This window comes from Plectropomus leopardus, chromosome 7 (genome assembly GCF_026936395.1).
Source record: "Plectropomus leopardus strain MGB_pleo_1.0 chromosome 7, ASM2693639v1, whole genome shotgun sequence".
Classification (NCBI taxonomy): Eukaryota; Metazoa; Chordata; class Actinopteri; order Perciformes; family Serranidae; genus Plectropomus; species Plectropomus leopardus.
In genome coordinates this window covers 4,132,372-4,150,690 of record NC_142182.1, presented here as the reverse complement: position 1 = coordinate 4,150,690, position 18,319 = coordinate 4,132,372, and the positions used below count along the sequence as shown (strand labels likewise).

The 18,319-nt window shown below is 40.1% G+C and overlaps 1 protein-coding gene across 4 annotated transcripts in view; it reads left to right on the top strand.

The window, feature by feature from the left end:
* Positions 1–18,319, top strand: part of ckap5 (cytoskeleton associated protein 5) — a 36,894-nt gene that overhangs the window by 5,915 nt on the left and 12,660 nt on the right. For 3 of the 4 annotated variants that reach the window (XM_088079694.1, XM_088079693.1, XM_088079692.1), the window contains exons 3-31: positions 132–325; positions 2,766–2,972; positions 3,252–3,423; positions 3,518–3,650; positions 3,747–3,847; positions 4,592–4,705; positions 4,866–4,970; positions 5,310–5,399; positions 5,976–6,140; positions 6,906–7,034; positions 7,127–7,309; positions 7,459–7,560; positions 8,412–8,522; positions 9,594–9,686; positions 10,541–10,726; positions 10,817–10,911; positions 11,112–11,295; positions 11,501–11,655; positions 12,782–12,956; positions 13,421–13,534; positions 14,146–14,274; positions 14,435–14,629; positions 14,731–14,857; positions 14,996–15,078; positions 15,575–15,685; positions 16,374–16,496; positions 17,093–17,242; positions 17,329–17,532; positions 17,610–17,745. In XM_088079694.1, coding sequence (XP_087935820.1) covers positions 132–325; positions 2,766–2,972; positions 3,252–3,423; positions 3,518–3,650; positions 3,747–3,847; positions 4,592–4,705; positions 4,866–4,970; positions 5,310–5,399; positions 5,976–6,140; positions 6,906–7,034; positions 7,127–7,309; positions 7,459–7,560; positions 8,412–8,522; positions 9,594–9,686; positions 10,541–10,726; positions 10,817–10,911; positions 11,112–11,295; positions 11,501–11,655; positions 12,782–12,956; positions 13,421–13,534; positions 14,146–14,274; positions 14,435–14,629; positions 14,731–14,857; positions 14,996–15,078; positions 15,575–15,685; positions 16,374–16,496; positions 17,093–17,242; positions 17,329–17,532; positions 17,610–17,745 — 4,066 coding nt within the window. The remainder of the gene's footprint in view (positions 1–131; positions 326–2,765; positions 2,973–3,251; positions 3,424–3,517; positions 3,651–3,746; positions 3,848–4,591; positions 4,706–4,865; positions 4,971–5,309; positions 5,400–5,975; positions 6,141–6,905; positions 7,035–7,126; positions 7,310–7,458; positions 7,561–8,411; positions 8,523–9,593; positions 9,687–10,540; positions 10,727–10,816; positions 10,912–11,111; positions 11,296–11,500; positions 11,656–12,781; positions 12,957–13,420; positions 13,535–14,145; positions 14,275–14,434; positions 14,630–14,730; positions 14,858–14,995; positions 15,079–15,574; positions 15,686–16,373; positions 16,497–17,092; positions 17,243–17,328; positions 17,533–17,609; positions 17,746–18,319) is intronic. The other variant, XM_088079695.1, reaches the window with a different exon arrangement.

The window sequence follows — 18,319 nt, the reverse complement described above, 5'->3', positions numbered from 1 at the left end:
CAGACCCTCTCGATTTCCTTTTAAGAAGGACAAACCTAATCATGTACATCTAGTTTTGGTTTTACATCTTTCGCTCGATGTTTATTTAACTTTTTAAACCCCCTCTCTTTCTGTCGGTGACTCTTCTTCAGGTGTGGAAAGCCCGTCTGAATGGTTATGAAGAAGCTCTGAAGTTGTTCCAGAGGATAGAAGATGAGAAGAGTCCAGAGTGGGGGAAGTACCTGGGACTCATAAAGAAGTTTGTCACTGACTCTAATGCTGTGGCTCAGCTCAAAGGCCTGGAGGCCGCCCTGGCCTTCATTGAGAATGCCCACGTCGCTGGCAAGTAAGTAATTGTTGCAACAATAATGTTATCTGCAAACTTACAACTTTTCCACCAAAATTAGTGTGTGCATGCAGGTTATTTTAAACACTGGTAAACCCGCTAAATACTGCATTCTCACTGCCAGTGAACACTGCAGTTCGCCTTTCTGTTAGTGTGTCTGTGTGTCTGTGTGTCGTGTCGTGTCCGTGCAATGTCTTCTCTTTATATATCTCGTGCTTATTCACTCTTTCAAACTCGGTGCAGATGTACTTGGATCAGTTTTTTAGCTGCTTAGGAGGAGATGGAGGGTAATTAGTGACAGCATGTAACTGCATCTTGTCGGTTGAAAAGCCGAAATTACGACATTCACCGCGGTGTTGTGTTCTCATCAATGCCCATTGGAAATGGAGGCGATACAAACCTGCCGTGTCTACTGCAGAGTCATTTGACCTGGATGTGAATGCCGATCATATGCAATACCACTGCATGAAAAAGTCGGGTTTTAACGGGTGTTTGTAGTTTTTTTTTGTGTAGTGGGAATGCGGCTTTATGAAGAAGTCTGGAAATGGCAAGGACTCAGACAGAAAACACTGACATAGAAACCCTGGTGATGACAAGTGATTTGGTGGTGTGATTGCGGAGCGACAGACACCATAGCACAAGTATAGACGCTCACAATAGCGTAGGCCACTTGTGTAGGCTATGGCGTAGGCGCTACAACTGTAAATCAGCTTTTAGTCAAGAAAGGAGTCCCAGTTTAATGGAATAAAGGTTCATGAAAATATATTTCCATTGTGTAACTTTTCGTGTTGAGCGCTTTTGCGGGTTTAACAGCAGAGGAGCTTTAATGTCTGCGTGATGGTTGTGTACGGTAAGAGGCCCGGCAGGTGATCTTGATAACACTGTATGTATCAGCTTCAGTTAGGCTACTCTGCTAGCGAAGCAGGCTTTCAGGAAACCTCACTGATTTGTTTTTGGCAGTCAGCTGACTGAGCACGTAGGTGTTCTCTATCCAAAAAAAGAAAGTATTGTATTACAATCATGTGTTAAGCCCAGAAGCAGTGTGTTTGTCTCAATGTGAAGGGACTGCCTCGGTCTGAACCACATAACTGCAGAAAATAATGAGACACGGGTTTTTTTATAAACTATTTTAGTTAGAAAACATAACTGCTGAAAAGAAATGGGATGTAGTGATCGCTGAAGTTAAGTTTGATGTGAGTGAACATGAGAAAAATGTGGTTGTGGAAAATGTTGGATACTAGAGGAACAAAGAAACAAAAACACAGCGTGCATCAGAGAGATGAGAAGCTGTTGTGCTCAAAGCATTCGGTGCTCACAGCTGCACTCAAAGCACAATATGACCCACCATTTACTTGCAAGACAATAATTGTTTTTGATGGTAACTAGGGGCATTAACGATGGAGGTGTGGTGCAACTGGTGACCTACATCAAATACAGCTGTTTTTATGTCTGTAACAACTGTCGAGTCAAAAGGTCCACTGTTGGAAAGGTCTAACAAAGAGTCAGCCACAGCCACACCTAAACAGAGCGAACATGAACCCACAATGTCACAGATTCAAAGCAGGGTCAACTGTGTGCTCGCATTTACCTCTAAAAATAGATAAGAAAAATCATATGAGCACAGTGTGTGAGTAAATAATTAGATTCTACCATAATCTTTCTCCCCCTGTTGTAATTAAAAAGTATCATGATATTTTTAGGCTGAATATTATATTAAAGTAATATATTGATATTTTTAGGCTGTATGATATATTGAAATAATATCATGATATTTTTAGGCTGTATATTATATTAAAGTAATATATTGATATTTTTAGGCTGTATGATATATTGAAATAATATCATGATATTTTTAGGCTGTATCGCCATGCACAATATATATCTTCTATCTTTAATCTTGTAAGATAATGTTTCAGTTTACACACTTCAGTCATGTTTATTGGATTAATATAGCAATTGATTATATTATTCTCGCAAGCTATCAAAACTTTAATTTTTATTTGTAATATTGATAATTAATATATCAAAATATCAATGGACTTGTCCCTGTAACAATATGGCCATGCAAAAATGTCACAATATTTTTCTGTATCAATTTTTTTTTTTTACCTCACCCATAGTGTCTAAAGAGAATAATAGTGTCAGAGACATTTCAGAAAACAATTTCAACTCTTTTCTAGTAGAATTTTAACACTTCATGTTAAGGAATAGACACCTTTAACTGCCTGGAAGTGTGTTCACAGTGCGAAATAAACAAAATTAACCCTAAAGCTACAAAGTGTTAAAGTAAAAATAACTTGTATCAGATGAAATTCAGACATATCTCTTTAAAATGACCTTTAAACGTCCATGTAAGGCAGCCTTGTTCATAAGATTGTGTCCATAAGTACGGTCTGTATGTTCTGACAGGCTGGGATTGTTTCGCCTCTCTTTGCTACAGGACAACAGGCGAGGTGGTGTCGGGCGTGGTGACCAAAGTGTTCAACCAGCCGAAGGCCCGCGCTAAGGAGCTCGGCACAGACATCTGTCTGATGTACATAGAGATCGAGAAGGGCGAGGTGGTTCAAGACGAGCTGCTCAAAGGACTGGACAACAAGAACCCCAAGATCGTGGTGGCCTGCATCGAGACGCTCAGGAAGGCTCTCAGGTCAGCGCTAATTTCTGTTTGTTTTTTTTTAACTTCTCAACTTAGTTTTGGTATAAAGTTTCTGCTTAATCTGTCAACTGGTCCAAGCCCACGATTCTGTCTCTTAACAATCAATAGTATATATATATATATAGTAATACTAAATATTCAGAGCAGATATAAGTTCGATTATTGCTTGCCAGATGAGTTTTACTGGTAATTTAGCATTTGCAGTCTTTAATGTCCTGTGCATGACACAAACCATTTTTCACCTCTTGCTTTGTCTTCATCTCCCCTCAGTGAGTTTGGATCTAAGATAGTGACACTGAAGCCAGTAGTGAAGATTTTATCCAAGCAGTTTGAGTCCAGAGAAAAGGCTGTGAGAGACGAAGTCAAGCTGCTGGCTATAGAGATCTACAAATGGATCAGAGACGCTCTGAGACCACCACTGCAAAACATAAACTCTGTACAGGTGAGACACGCCCGTCACTGCACACACTTCGCCCACCTTTCACGTTCAACTCCAGTTAAACTAAACAATGCATGATTGTTTTCTGTCCCTGCAGCTGAAGGAGCTGGAGGAGGAGTGGGTGAAGCTGCCTACGTCTCCTCCCAAACAGACCAGGTTCTTGCGCTCACAGCAGGACCTGAAGGCAAAGTTTGAACACCAGCAAGCTCAAGGAGGAGACCAGTCCGATGGTAGGTTTAACTAGGTAGAAAACATATTTAAACAAACGTTTGCTTTATTTCTTTTTTTGAGTTGATGTGTCATCTCTTCTTCTGTTCCTCTTTCAGGAGAGGATGAGGGAGAAACAGTAGCAGCGGTGGATCCTTATGAACTGCTGGAAGCTGTGGAGGTTTTGTCCAAGATGCCCAAAGACTTCTATGAAAAAATAGTAGGTTTTTATAACCAAGCAGAACATTGAACAAACCCTCGAAAATCAGCTAAGCTCCGTCTTAGATTGCCTGGAGTAGGTCGAAATCTGGAAAAGGCAGTAAAAAAACAAAAAGGCAGAGTTTGAAAACACACTTTCCTCCTGCAGCTCTAATTCTGCTTTCGTGTACTGCACATGAACGGTAACTGCGAGTGGAAAATTGGGAAATTTCGATGATATGCGATTTGCAGAGTTGTGACATTTGTGTGATGTTTCAAGGACGCAGAAATGCGGAAAGCATAGAAACAGTATCACGGTTAAAGTGTGACAGTAAAAATTATATATTTATTTATTTTGTTTCTTGTAACTCTCATTTACTTTTAGTTGTTGCACATTTTAGTATATGCATCTCTTAGCTGTAACAAGCAAGCAAACTTTTCACTATAAAGCATGCACATCATTAGACCATTTTTTTTTTTACGTTACAATCACAGAAATTTAAATAAAACTGCAGGAAAATCAAAATATCTGATGCTTTTCTTTGGAGGTCTATGAGCAGGATGTCTGAGTACATTGTGTAGCTGCATGTAATGTCATCTCATGGCTCATGGTGTCCGAGTGTGGCCCATACGTCAATTCACACACAGCGCCTTGACGCCAGATTTCAGATTATAATATTAGTGTGCAGAATATCATTTTTTGTAGTTAGGCTGTTCTGTGTGATCTTACAAAAAAAGTTGCAATATGTATCGTCTGTTTCTGCAGGAAGCTAAAAAGTGGCAGGAGAGGAAAGAAGCTCTGGAAGCTATAGAAGCTCTGACAAAGAACCCCAAACTAGAGAACGGAGATTACGGAGACCTCGTCAGAGCTCTGAAGAAGGTAAAAACAAACATTTTTCAGGTTTTCATGTTAGCTGCTGTTGTACTATTGACACTTAAGACAAAGCATGAGAATTTGTCATGATAAATAAAGTTTGGTCTTTCAAGACTTGAGGGAACTGGTGACTCTGCATGTTTTGTTTACTGGTTTTGTGTTTCAGGTCGTGGGGAAAGATGCCAATGTGATGCTGGTGGCAATTGCAGCTAAATGTCTGGCCGGACTGGCCTCCGGTCTCAGGAAGAAGTTTGGAACATACGCAGGACAGGTAAATAAAAGGAAATTCTTTATAGTGTCACAGCAGTTTTGTCACGTTACCGTATTAACATCGTGAAATGTCAGAGGGAAAGGTTTGTATTAGCTCCTTAACAAGAGGGTTTTCATTTTCATTTCATTTCAAGCCACTGATTTTAACCCTTTGAAACTTGAGCAAATTGGCTTCATTTAAAAAAAAAAATGGGTGGAAGGCAATGAGAAACTTGTGAAGAAATGACCCAAAAAATTACAAAAAATACAAGAAAATTACCTTTAAAAATAGCAAAAATAAAAAAGGAAAGTCAAAAATAGTAACAAACATGGAATTAGAGCGTTTTTGTGATTATTTTAGGTGGTTCCAACTATTCTGGAGAAGTTCAAGGAGAAGAAGCCTCAGGTCGTCCAGTCGCTGCAGGAGGCTATTGACGCCATCTTCCTCACGGTAAGTACTCTCTGAATTTCTCTGCTTTTCTTTCTTATGTGACACTAGTGGATGAGAATAAGATTAGGCGTGGACTATGACTTCAAACTTTTAATTAAAAAGAAAAAGCGACACTGTAGTATAGTGAGCAGGGTTGGACTGTTGGTTGGAGATAAAAACGACTTCACAGTGAGCTTTTGAACATTGCGATGGCCATTTTTCACTACTGTCTGACATTTTATAGAAGAAATCATTCACTGAAATAATGGCGAAAATCATGGACAGACTGATATGAAAATATAAAAATTATTTGTACCCCTAGTTGGTTTTGTAAAGGTCCTACCTTACATGAAAGTTCACAAAATGAGCCATCTATTGTGAAAGTGTTCTTCGGTTAACTTGACTCGAATCGAGGCTGCTGCAAATCCTCCTGGATCGATTCCTAACTTAATGATGGTTGTTATTTATAGAGCACTCTACCGACTCTCCAGAGCAGCTTCTAAAGCTTTTCTGAAGATATCCTAATCTAAGTTAGATAGATTGATGGATTGCTGTTTTTTATAATGTTATCTTTAATATGACATCATCTTTTTGCAGACCACTCTTCAGAACCTGTCGGAGGACGTCCTGGCTGTGATGGACAATAAGAACCCGTCCATCAAGCAGCAGGCCTCTCTGTTCCTGGCCCGCTCCTTCAGACACTGCACACAGGCCACGCTGCCAAAGAGCGTCCTCAAACCCCTCTGTGCTGCTCTCATCAAGGTACACGAACCCCGGCTGGAAATATCTTAACAGCATGGCCACCTTTCCCTCGAAGAATTATGTACGAGATGATAAACAAATGATGTTTCTCACAGAATTCATTCTCAATATCAGACTGAGATGAAAATAAAGTTAAAGATATTAGCGGTCGATCGATAGTGATTTTTCAGAACTGATACAGATTATCAGTAGTTAATGAGACCGATATTTGGAACCGATATGCATTTACAATAAAAATGAAATCTTTTTGTCAAAATGTAGAGTTTGGAGTAAAGCAAACTCAAAACACAAAAGTTTTGTTAAATGCCTTTAGCAAACGTTTAATCAAAACTGAAACTTTTAACATCATATACAGCAAGTTCCCAGCAACTTTTTTAAATTAAAAAATGAATAAATAAAAATAGCTCCCTGAGGTTTTACAGAGGAGAAGTATCTCCCATGCTGCACTTTTGGATCTTTTCTTGAGTGCATCCATCTGCCACGAGAATTTCAACAGAGACACTGAGCTATTAAAGTGAAGCTGCAGTCATTTCTTAAATCATAACTAACTTCATTTATAACATGCAAAACACTTTGGGAAGCCATTATTGAATTTCAGTTGTTTAAATGTTATATTTACAACATGTGATAGGATGTAAACCTGTCATTCAGAAATACTGCTGCTTCAGTACTGATGACTGTAGAGGAACAACAGCAGACACTCGGCTCCCATTTCAAGTGTCCTTATTTAAAGTGTATCTGTGCTTTTCTCTTTTACCATCTCAGCAAGTGAACGACTCCGCTCCGGAGGTGCGTGACGCTGCCTTCGATGCTTTGGGGACAGCCATGAAAGTGGTGGGAGAGAAAGCCGTGAACCCTTTCCTGTCTGATTTGGATAAACTCAAACTGGATAAGGTGAGGATCAGTGGAAGAAGGACGAGAAACCTCTCGTCAGCTCAGAAAGAGAAGAACTGCTAACAACTGTCCTCTGTTTCATGTGTTCACAGATAAAAGAGTCTGCTGATAAAGTGGAGCTCCCTGGAGGGAAGAAGGGTGCAGGAGGAGGAGGAGGAGGTGGAGGAGGAGGTGCAGGGGCCAAGAAGCCAGCAGCTAAAGCCCCTCCCACTGCTGAAGCTCCACCCAAATCCTCGGGCCCGCCCAAGAAGACCCAAACTGGTGCTGCCAGCAAGGTACTCAACAATGCACACATAGAAAATTAATCTGTCCCTTTGTCCTCCCACAAAACTGCTAACTTATGGACAGAATGAGCTGAATGACTGCAGAGACATCAAGTGTCCACGGCTGTGTTTGACGTGGTTGGTTTCTCTCGTTTCTGCAGCCGTCAGCAGGTCCGTCTAAGAAAGGCAAACCAGCGTCTGCAGCTGGTGGAAAAAGCAAGAAGGCCCCCGAGAGCAAAGATTTCGCAGAGAGTGAACTCTCAGTAAGTCTTTGCATATTTTTTTACCTCGCAGTCGATGCTTTTGGTAAAAAGTGTGTCACGGTACCACACGTGCATGCAGGGCCTGAATACAAGATTATCCTGAAGTGAGAAACATTTTGTTAGGGCTGGGCAATATGGCTAAAAATGTTATCCCAACAAAAATGTTCATATTGGTCATTATTGATAATTAAAAACCAAAAAAAGTCAAATCTTTATTATTTTTTTAAGTTTAAAGCATGATTTTTGAGTGAAAGTTGAAGTAAACACACCGTTAATTGTGTTTTAAACTATTATTTCTTCTATAAACATGACGACATTTTCCAAACAGCAGAACATTTCACAAATCTCAGGTAGATTAAAAACAGTAATAATCAAAATAATGGTATTAAATAGGCAAACAATAGAACAATAGAACAATAGAAAGCTTAGCTGACAATGAAAAGAGCATAAATGAACAGGACAAAAATCTCAACGTTGATCATATTTTCTATACAAAGTTTACACTCATCTGTCATTTCTGCCCGTTCTCACTCAAAACAATAACAGAAGACAGATTTTGATGGTGTCGGGAAATAGCAATGAAAGTTTATGTGAGGCAGAAGTCATGTATAGACGGGGAAACGTATGAAACTTTTATTCACGTTACCTTTAGTCACATTAAGTCGGATCATTATATGAAAGCGGAGGTTAGTCGGTCACGTTAACTTACTAACCATTAACAAGTCAGGATGTCTGTCATAAAAAGGAGGTGTTATAATGAGCACCAGCCTGCGCTCTACAAAGAGGTTCGACCTAACCAGTTCATTAATGTTGGAATTTCTGCTGACTTAAATGTTGTGTTTTCATGTCAGGCCGAGGTGTGTGAGGAGCGGGCAGCAGCTGTACTTCCTGCTTCCTGTTTACAGCAGCTGGACTCTGGAAACTGGAAGGAGAGACTCGCCAGTATGGAGGAGTTTCAGAGGGTAAAGTCTCCTAATCTGTTTGCACAAAGATGCTGCTGCCTGTCGCTGGGACTCTACCTCGTAAAGGGTCACTCATTATTATAATTATGGCTATCAGAAATAATGAATTATTATTAAAAATAATTATTCATTATTTCTGAATGGTGCCCCGCAAGCTGATTTAAATGGAAATTAACTCACATTATTTAATAATTATTTTTTATATTTATTTATTTACTATTTCTGAATGGTGATGAATGGAAAATTAAGTTACATTTTTTAATCATTATTTTTTATATTTATTTATTTATTATTTCTGAATGGTGATGAATGGAAAATTAAGTTACATTATTTAATCATTATTTCTTATATTTATTTATTTATTATTTCTGAATGGTGCCCTGTGAGGTAATTTAATGTAAATTAATAATAATTATATAATACTTGATAATTATTTTGGTTGTTTAATAATTATTTGCGATAGCCATATTTTAACAATTGGTGACCTTTTACAAGGTATAGTCCCAACACTGCCACGGCTGCAGCTCTCAATTCATATTGTTGTGATTTACAATAGATTCATTTACATCTATTTTGATAATTGACAAATTATTTATTTTTCAAGCAAAACTGTCAAAAGTGCTTTGTCTACAACTTCTCATTGTGAGAATGTGATGCCTTTCTTTGTCACAAAATAAACTTTTGGACTTTTGGTTGAATAAAATAAGAAATTTGAATGAATCACCATAGACATTTTGGAAATTATAATTTGCATTTCCCATTTTGGGGGGAAATTTATAAAAGATATATAGACAGAATGGTTAATGAAGGACATAATCTTCTTATTAATCAATTTTAAAAATAATTGTTAGTGGCAGCCCTTCTTAGTACTAAAGTACATACTAATTTTTAATGTCATGTGGTATCAGTTGTTGAGAAACACATTAATTTCAATATTTTTCACACTGAAACTTTATAGCCATAAACTTTAAGTGTGTTGTAGCTAGTTTGGGTAGGCTGACATGTCAGTGTGTGTTATACAGTTAACAGCAAGAATATTGATTTATTGCTGTTATGGATGTTTGCCTTCAGGCTGTAGAGACCATGGATAAGACGGAGATGCCCTGCCAGGCCTTAGTCCGGATGTTGGCCAAGAAACCGGGCTGGAAGGAGACCAACTTTCAGGTAACTGTCTCAGTTACAGCAGCTAAAGTGATGCCGCAGCAGCTGCTTGGACTTTAAATTTTCCTCCAGAAAAATACTTTCTCTGGACTCAACTTTCACCCTTAATTTGACCCATGTTTCCAGCACATTTTTAGAGAAAAGAGACCCCTTCCTCTGAGGTAACGTCATTTTCTGATGAAGACAGCTCAGACCAGCTGGCAGATGTCATTAACATGTTTGTGCGGGAGAAGTCAAACAGACAAAAACCTGCAGCGGTTTGAATAGTGAGGGCACACAGTTACCACAGCAAACAAAGGAGTGTTTTGTTTATTTTTGTTTCAATGTTTGACAAACTCCTGCACATTTATTAAAGCCCCTGGGAACCCAAATCACCCAAAACTTTATTAATATGTAATTTGGGGTCTTATATGCGTAATAAAAAAAACATAAAAAATGATCAGACATTTGCCTCAATCCAAATTTGAAATATTGTGATTTTAGTTTTTTCAGTTTCCTGAAGGTGGGTTGATTTGGGCGTGGTTATCCCCGACCCATATCACCTTATATGGATAAAGCCAATCAGAAATCCAAAGTCAACTGTTCATTGACACTAGGGCTGGGCGGTATGGCCTAAAAATCAGTGAACAATGTGGTACTCTAACCGTCCTCCCAGATGGCAGTACTGGTGCTCAGTGTGTAGCACATGTGATGATTCTGGGATTATCATGTTGACTTGTGTTAGAGCAGCCTGTTTGCAGGCAGCAGGGATGGATGCATTTTACACCTGTTATTTAAGTATTACAGTATCTACCGATGAGCGATGATCCATTAGTAACTGGGGTGTAAATGTCCTAATGTTGTTTCTCCCTGTGCAGGTGATGCAGATGAAGCTGCATATCGTGGCTCTCGTAGCTCAGAGGGGACAGTTTTCAAAGACGTCAGCCTCTGTGGTTTTGGACGGCTTGGTGGATAAGGTCGGAGACGTTAAATGTGGTGGAAACGCCAAAGAGGGATTGACCGCTATTGCAGAGGCGTGCTCACTGCCGTGGACTGCTGAACAGGTCTGTAGCTCAAGTCACTGAGCAATGCAAAACTTGAAGATGATGATAATGATGATTCTGTATTTACAGAGTTTGTGTTTTATTTGTCAGGTTGTGTCTATGGCCTTTGCACAGAAGAACCCCAAAAACCAGGCAGAGACTCTCAACTGGCTGTCTAATGCCATGAAGGAGTTTGGCTTTGCTGGGTAATTCACATTCTTTATTTTAATGCTCGTTATTGTATGAAAACATAGAAAAGTCGAGACCCTGTAATTTGCATTGTACCTTGCTGGCATTTTAATCAATTTAACACATTTCTTTCTACAAAATGATCAAATTTGAAAGTGCTTTGGCTGAAGAAGACAGACAAGACCATCTGTTGACCTTTGACCTCCCCTCTCTCCAGTATCAATGTCAAAGGTTTCATCAACAACGTGAAGACGGCTCTGGGAGCGACTAACCCTGCTGTCCGGACAGCTGCCATCACCCTGCTGGGAGTCATGTATCTCTACATGGGAGCTCCTCTTCGCATGTTCTTTGAAGACGAGAAGCCGGCTCTCCTCGCACAGATCGATGCTGAGTTTGAGAAGGTGAGAACTTTCAAGGACGGATCAGAGATCATGAGGTCATGGACTTTTCTTTTTTAGTTGTATCGGTAACGTTCTGTTCTGATTTCATATTTTTTGAAGTAATAAGTATTTAAAAAGCTATTATATAGTAATGAACAAGAACTCGTCGTGTATGAACCCAGAAAAGGACATAAGATATCTATATGTTTGTGTATCTCCCGCACAGATGCAGGGTCAGTCTCCTCCAGCTCCTATCAAATTCACCAAGAAGGCGACGGCGGCGGCGGACGAGGAGGGCGATGAAGGAGAGGAGCAGGAGGAAGATGGAGGAGGAGGTGGAGGACATGACATCATGGATCTGCTGCCCAGAACAGATATCGGGTAACCAGACGCTGACTGTGTAGGACACATTTGGGAACCTTAAAGGAGAACGGCGTGTCTACGACTGTCAGTCTAAAGTCTTTATAAACAGACAGACGGCTGCGGGAGTTGTTGTTTGCACAATTCTGTTAATATAGATCTAAAATAAGAGCCATAATAGCTTGAACATTTGTTCTTTTTGCAGCAGGAAGCTGCAGCTTCTGTCCTCCCCGTCATCACGCCATGACCACACATGCAGTTCAAACATGGTATTTCGCTGTAATTGTGGCGATATTTTACCAAAGTGGCTGCCAGAGGTCTTTGTTTTCATAATCTTGTATATATCGGACTAAAATAAAAGCCATAATAGTTAGAGCAGGCATTGTTTTGCTTCAGAACACTAAAGTTTTCATCTTGTGTGTCATCATGATGTACGCTCGTAATGACATTATTGAGGGAGGTTAGCTGCAGTGCGAAAATGCACCGTGGTGACAGAGGAATAAATGATTAATCCATCACAATGCCTTTTCATGCTGCCCATAAAAATGAGCGTGCCTAAAAAAATAATTTACATACTTTAAATAATTTATGGAGTGTTAAGAAATAGTGTATATGTTTCTCCATAAAATTAAGAAATCTTTTGGATCAGATTTTTTTTTAATTTTTTTTTTTAGATTCCTTTTTTACAGTTTTACCTTTTTAAATTATACAATTTCAATACTTAGTTACAGTTATTTTTGGTCTATTGCCTTACATAATATTTAAGCTTAGGTTGTACATATTTTAGGTTTTTGAGGAATTTGAGGATACTCAAAGAAATGAGATCACAGTAAGCAAAAAAAACACTGTAGGCATTGGTGGAGCATTTCTATTGCAGAGTTCAAGGGCCTAAAACTAATCAAAAGACACTTTTTTGCTTCAGTACTTCTAAAGATGATGCCCATACTCATGAGAAATCACATCAACCAATATGCTTTAAAAGCACCTGCTAGTGCCCTTTTATTTATAAAATATTTTTAATAAAATTACATCTCCATTATACATGAGTAACTTTTTAATGCCTAAATCCTTAAAACAAAAGCTCAGAAAAGAATATTCACTTGGCATTAAAGACTAAAATGACTCTCTCTTCCCTTCTGTCTTTTAGGGACAAGATTACCTCCGATCTAGTGTCTAAAATTGGGGATAAGAACTGGAAGATAAGGAAGGAGGGTCTGGATGAGACTGCAGCCATCATCTCAGAGGCCAAGTTCATCACAGCCAATATCTCAGACCTGCCGCTGGCCCTGAAAGGACGACTCGGCGATTCCAACAAGATCCTGGTTAGTAAGAGAGCGGGCTGTTTTAAAGATTCTGACCTCAAAGTGCACCACGAACAGCTTTCAACCCAAACATCTTGTTTGCTGTGAACATGGCCAAGCCATTTTTGGAAAAGATTTATCCTGCACTAAATGCTTAAACAATAAAATGCTTCCTCTGCTCATATTTAATGTACAGCTGCACACTGAAGATTTATTTAAAAATGATTTGCTGCACATAAATGCTGCAGGGTCACACTTCGGTTTTAGATACCAGGGAAATCAGTCAGATCAGTTCTTTGTGGAGATGTATGATGTGATATGGATATGTTAGCAAGCAAAATAGCAGTGCTCTGAATTTTCCAGTCAAAGTCAGAGCACAGCCAAAGTGGTCCAGATGTTTAAAGTTTTACTCTTTAGGATTTAAGATCTCCTTTTCACGGTAATCTATTAAAAGTTAAATTGACGCTCATGTTTGTGGTCTCCAGGTGCAGCAGACCCTGACCATCCTGCAGCAGCTGGCTACAGCCATGGGACCTGGACTCAAGCAGCACGTTAAAACTCTGGGAATCCCTGTTATTACTGTACTGGGAGACAGCAAGGTACTGGAGACACACACACACACAAACACACAAACAAACAAACAAATAAACAAACAAACAAACAAACGCACACACACACACACACACACACCCACACACAAACAAACAAATAAACAAACAAACAAACACACACACACACACACACACACACACACACACACACACACACACACACACACACACACACACACACACAGAGAGCATGGCAATGTAGGCAATGAAAACTGATGTTGATCCAGGTGTTAAAGGGTTAATACCATAGATTTCATGAAGTTACAGGAAATTTTACATTTGAGGTTTTGCAGAGATCCACTAAAACAAAATACACGAGTATCAACAAGAAAAACGAACAAGGTGTTGAGGCATAATATGTCATACGGCATTAAATAAGAGCAGTTTAGACTTGACACTTAAAAAATTAAAAACAAACAGCACAGTTAGAGCATCCTGATAAAGAATAAATACATGGAAAATGTCCATTTTAATTTATTGTGACATGCATTTTGATATTGTTGATGATGAAAAGACAAAAATAAATCTGACAAAAGAAGATGGAAACACTGTCGCTGACTGTGTGGTGGTGATGGACGCGTGTCTCTGCTCCTCTGCAGCCTAACGTCCGGATGGCTGCCATGACCACCCTGCAGGCGTGGGTGGAGCAGACGGGGATGAAGGAGTGGCTGGAAGGAGAAGACCTGTCAGAGGAGCTGAAAAGAGAGAATCCCTTCCTACGACAGGAGGTACACACAGACCTCCTTACTGCCTTTGTTTGTGGAGATAAATACTAGAAAAATATTGTATCCTCTGGACCCATATTAAAATTTCTTACGTTCACATTCCTCAGAAAAATCACATTACTCACAGTACAGATCAGAGACTCACGTTATCTTCATCACACAGTTGCTTGGCTGGTTAGCGGAGAAGCTGCCGACGCTGAGGACGGTGCCGGGCGACCTGATGCTGTGCGTACCTCAGCTCTACGCCTGCCTGGAAGATAGAAACGGAGACGTGAGGAAGAAAGCGCAGGACGCTCTGCCCACATTCATGATGCACTTGGGCTACGACAAGATGGAAAAGGCTACTGGCAAACTCAAAGTACTGACCCAATATATTGTGCTGTAGCCAACAGATGACGTGAATTTCAGTGATTCCTGTCTGCAATAATGAATGTCTCTGTCCTCGTCTCCCTCCTGCAGTCTGCCTCTAAGGATCAGGTGTTAGCCATGTTGGAAAAGGCCAGAGCAGTGATGCCGGCTAAACCTGCTCCTCCTCCCAAAGCTGGAGGAGGAAAAGGTCCTGCAGAGCCGAGCAGAGCGGCTTCAGGTCAGTGTGACATTAAAATGAATGACTGTTAGACTCTTTCTAATGACATTCGTATTGACCAAATCTGATTCGACTGGCATAATTCTGAGTCGGGTACGACGCTCTTGAGCGAATTTGACCCGTGCCTCTGCTCTGCAGCCTCCAGGCAGCCAGCTGGTGAGGACTTTGTTGACAGTAAACCTGAAGTTAAGAAGGTCAGAGGAGGAGCGCCTGGAAAGAAGGTATCTCTGACTGCACCAACTTTTGTTTATGATTTCACTTTACACACAGAAACAGAGACGTTTTGATAATGTGTTAATCTTTTTACCGCCTAATGAATGTCTTATATTTCAGCGTTTTATGGAGAGAAGCTGCTGGTACATAAATATATATAAAACAAAATGTTTTCTTTTGCTTTTTTCTCCTAATAAATGACTCTCTATCCAAATTAGAATTGGACCTAGGGTGCAATCTGGCCCGATTTAGCTCCAAATTTATTTTTATACTGAAAGGAGGAGGCTGTATCCAGTCAAACCCCACTGATTTAATGGTTTTTAAAATTTTAGACACTTGAGAGAGGATCTGTACTTTTGTAAATGTCCACACATCTGTCACCCTTTGTGCATTTCAGGCATGAACATTTGACATTATTTCCTTTTCTTGTTTATGCACACCATTTTTATTTTTTTTTATGAGTCATTTCATGACCAACATGATGTGGTTTCTTTACTCACCCAGCCTCCCTCCCCTCCCGAGGAACCCGTCCCTCCCCCTCCCTCCAAGGACAAGGACAGTAATGCTAGTAAAAAGCCCCCAGGCAAAGGGAAGGCTGCTGCTAGCAGTCAACAGGTAGATGTGTTGCAGGTGTCCCCGTGATGAAACTCAGTCCAGTTTGTTTTTTAAATGTTATCTACACGCTGCTACTGTTTAAAGCTCTGGAGTAAGTGAGTAGCAGACATGGGCCGAGTTTCTCAGCGGACACTTTTCAGCCTGACAGATGTTAACCCCTGTCCAGCTTCTCTCTGCCCTGACCCGGTCGGGTCTTGGCTCAGTCTAATCCTGTGTCTCTCTAATCACTAATGCCGCCACTAAATACACAACTGTATCATCAAATGCACACGGGCAAGCAGTTGTTTGGTGAAATCAGATCAACGTTTTAATCCCTAACATGTAATGACGTGCTGACATGAGCGAAATCAAAGTGCGGAACATGCATGCTCACAGAAAGGAAACACAAACGGAGAGAGGTCACTTTGAGGTGTCAGGTCACTCCACTGCATGAACGTGTGTTTCTGAATGTGTGTGTTTTCATATTTTGGAATAGTGTCACGTCTGTTTACATGTTAACCTGCACTGAGATCTTTTCAGCATAACACCCCTTTGTTTTGCTGTTTCTACTCCGCCTGCCATTCAAAACACACGCACGAAAAGCCCACGAGTAAACATGATTACACACACGCACACACATACACACATACACACGGACAGAGCACATGGGTTCACTCGCTCTCCCTCACACTGTGATGTTTCCTCTCAGGGTGCAGCCGGTAAGAAGCCTGCAGCCAAAAGCGTCAAGGATGAGGAGGATAGGTCCGGACCAATCTTCATCCTCATCCCCAACGCTAAGGAGCAGAGGATAAAAGAGGAGAAGCAACTGAAGGTATCGAACTGGCTGATCAACATTTCATCCTCCTGGAGGCTCAGTGCAGCAGCAGTTACATGCTCTATGTGTGAGAGATTAACTGCAGCTGAGACTTCAGCTGATTGTTTTTTTTTACCATACAGGGTTCCCACAGTCATGGGAAACCTGGAAAAGTCATGTAACTTCACGATTACATTTTCCAGGCCTGGAAAAGTCATGGAATTTGTAAAAATTACTGAAAGATTTTGGGAAAATCATTGCATTTTGTTGTGTGTGATGAAATTGTTACAGTAATCTTCCATGTAAAATGTTCTATGTTAAGTAACATAACAAATATATATTCCATTATTTGTATGTATTTATTATGTAATATATATTTATTGATTATTTTTCATTATATTATATATAAATTACTATATTCTGTAGCTGCTGCTGACTGCAGCGGTGTAACTCATTATTGGACAAGTTTAAAAAATTGTTGTTCCCATTAGTCACTTAGACACATAAACAGGTGATAGTTTAAAATGGTCGGCCTAAACTGGAGAACATGTCAGTTTGGACGAAATAACTCAAAAAGTACTGTTGACTTTAACTCAAAATGTTTTGTTTTGTAGATTTTGAAATGGAACTTCATCACTCCTCGGGATGAATATGTGGAGCAGCTGAAAACTCAGATGTCCACCTGCTTTGCAAAGTGGCTGCAGGATGAGCTCTTTCACTTTGACTTCCAGAGACACGTCAAGGCCATCGGAGTCATGATTGAGGTAACGGTTGGTCTAAACTACGAACTCTGCATTAGAAATAGGCTTGTTTTGGTAGTAAAGTCTGTTTGTGTGTTTGCGTTTGACAGAGGTTGGAAAGTGAGAGCGACGCCACCATCAGCTGTCTGGACCTGATTCTGAAGTGGTTCACTCTGCGCTTCTTTGACACCAACACCACCGTCCTGATGAAGGTGCTGGAGTATCTAAAGCTGCTGTTCGCCATGCTGAACAGAGAGAACTACCACCTGACCGAGTACGAGGCCACCTCCTTCGTCCCCTACCTCATACTCAAGGTGAGTACACGTCAAACTAAACAAACAAACAAGAAGCCACCGTAAAGCTGCGTTTGCTCACAGTTTCTTCTCCTCAGGTCGGAGAGTCGAAGGACGTGGTCCGCAAAGATGTCCGGGCCATACTGACCATGCTGTGTAAGGTTTACCCGGCATCCAAGGTCTTCCCTTTCCTCATGGATGGAACCAAGTCCAAGAACTCCAAACAGAGAGCTGGTAGGTCTCTACAGACAGCGAGCGACCTGTCGGACGCTGCGCTGATCTCTGTCCAAACCTGTTTTTAGCCGTTAGAAGGGTGTTCAGACCAAAGGCAAAGTGAGTGTCTGCCTGGTGTTCAGCCTCATGTATACTCCTTTTCCTTTACGTATAAAAATAGATATGTTTATTTCAAACATAACCGTGACTGCCCACATACTTCCATGCATCCTTTATGTTGTCATACAGGGTTTGTACGGTCATGAAAAACCGGGAAAAGTCATGGAATTTGCAAATAATCATTTCCAGACGAGTTTTATAAAACTAAATATACCCTGAAAGTTCTGGAAAATTCATTTATATCACAAACCTAAATAATAACAACTGACTGTCGGAAATTTGAAAATCAAACTATAATTTATGATTTTACAGTCAGTGTAATTTTTGTTTTTTTTATTTTTTATTTTTTAAAATCCCCAAAAAATTTAAAGTAAAAAAAAAGTGCCCCAAATTTCTAAGGAAAAACCTCCCTGCCAGTTTTCTTTTTTAAAAAGCACCAAAAACTTGCCCAAACTTTGCTTTTTGAAGGGATGTT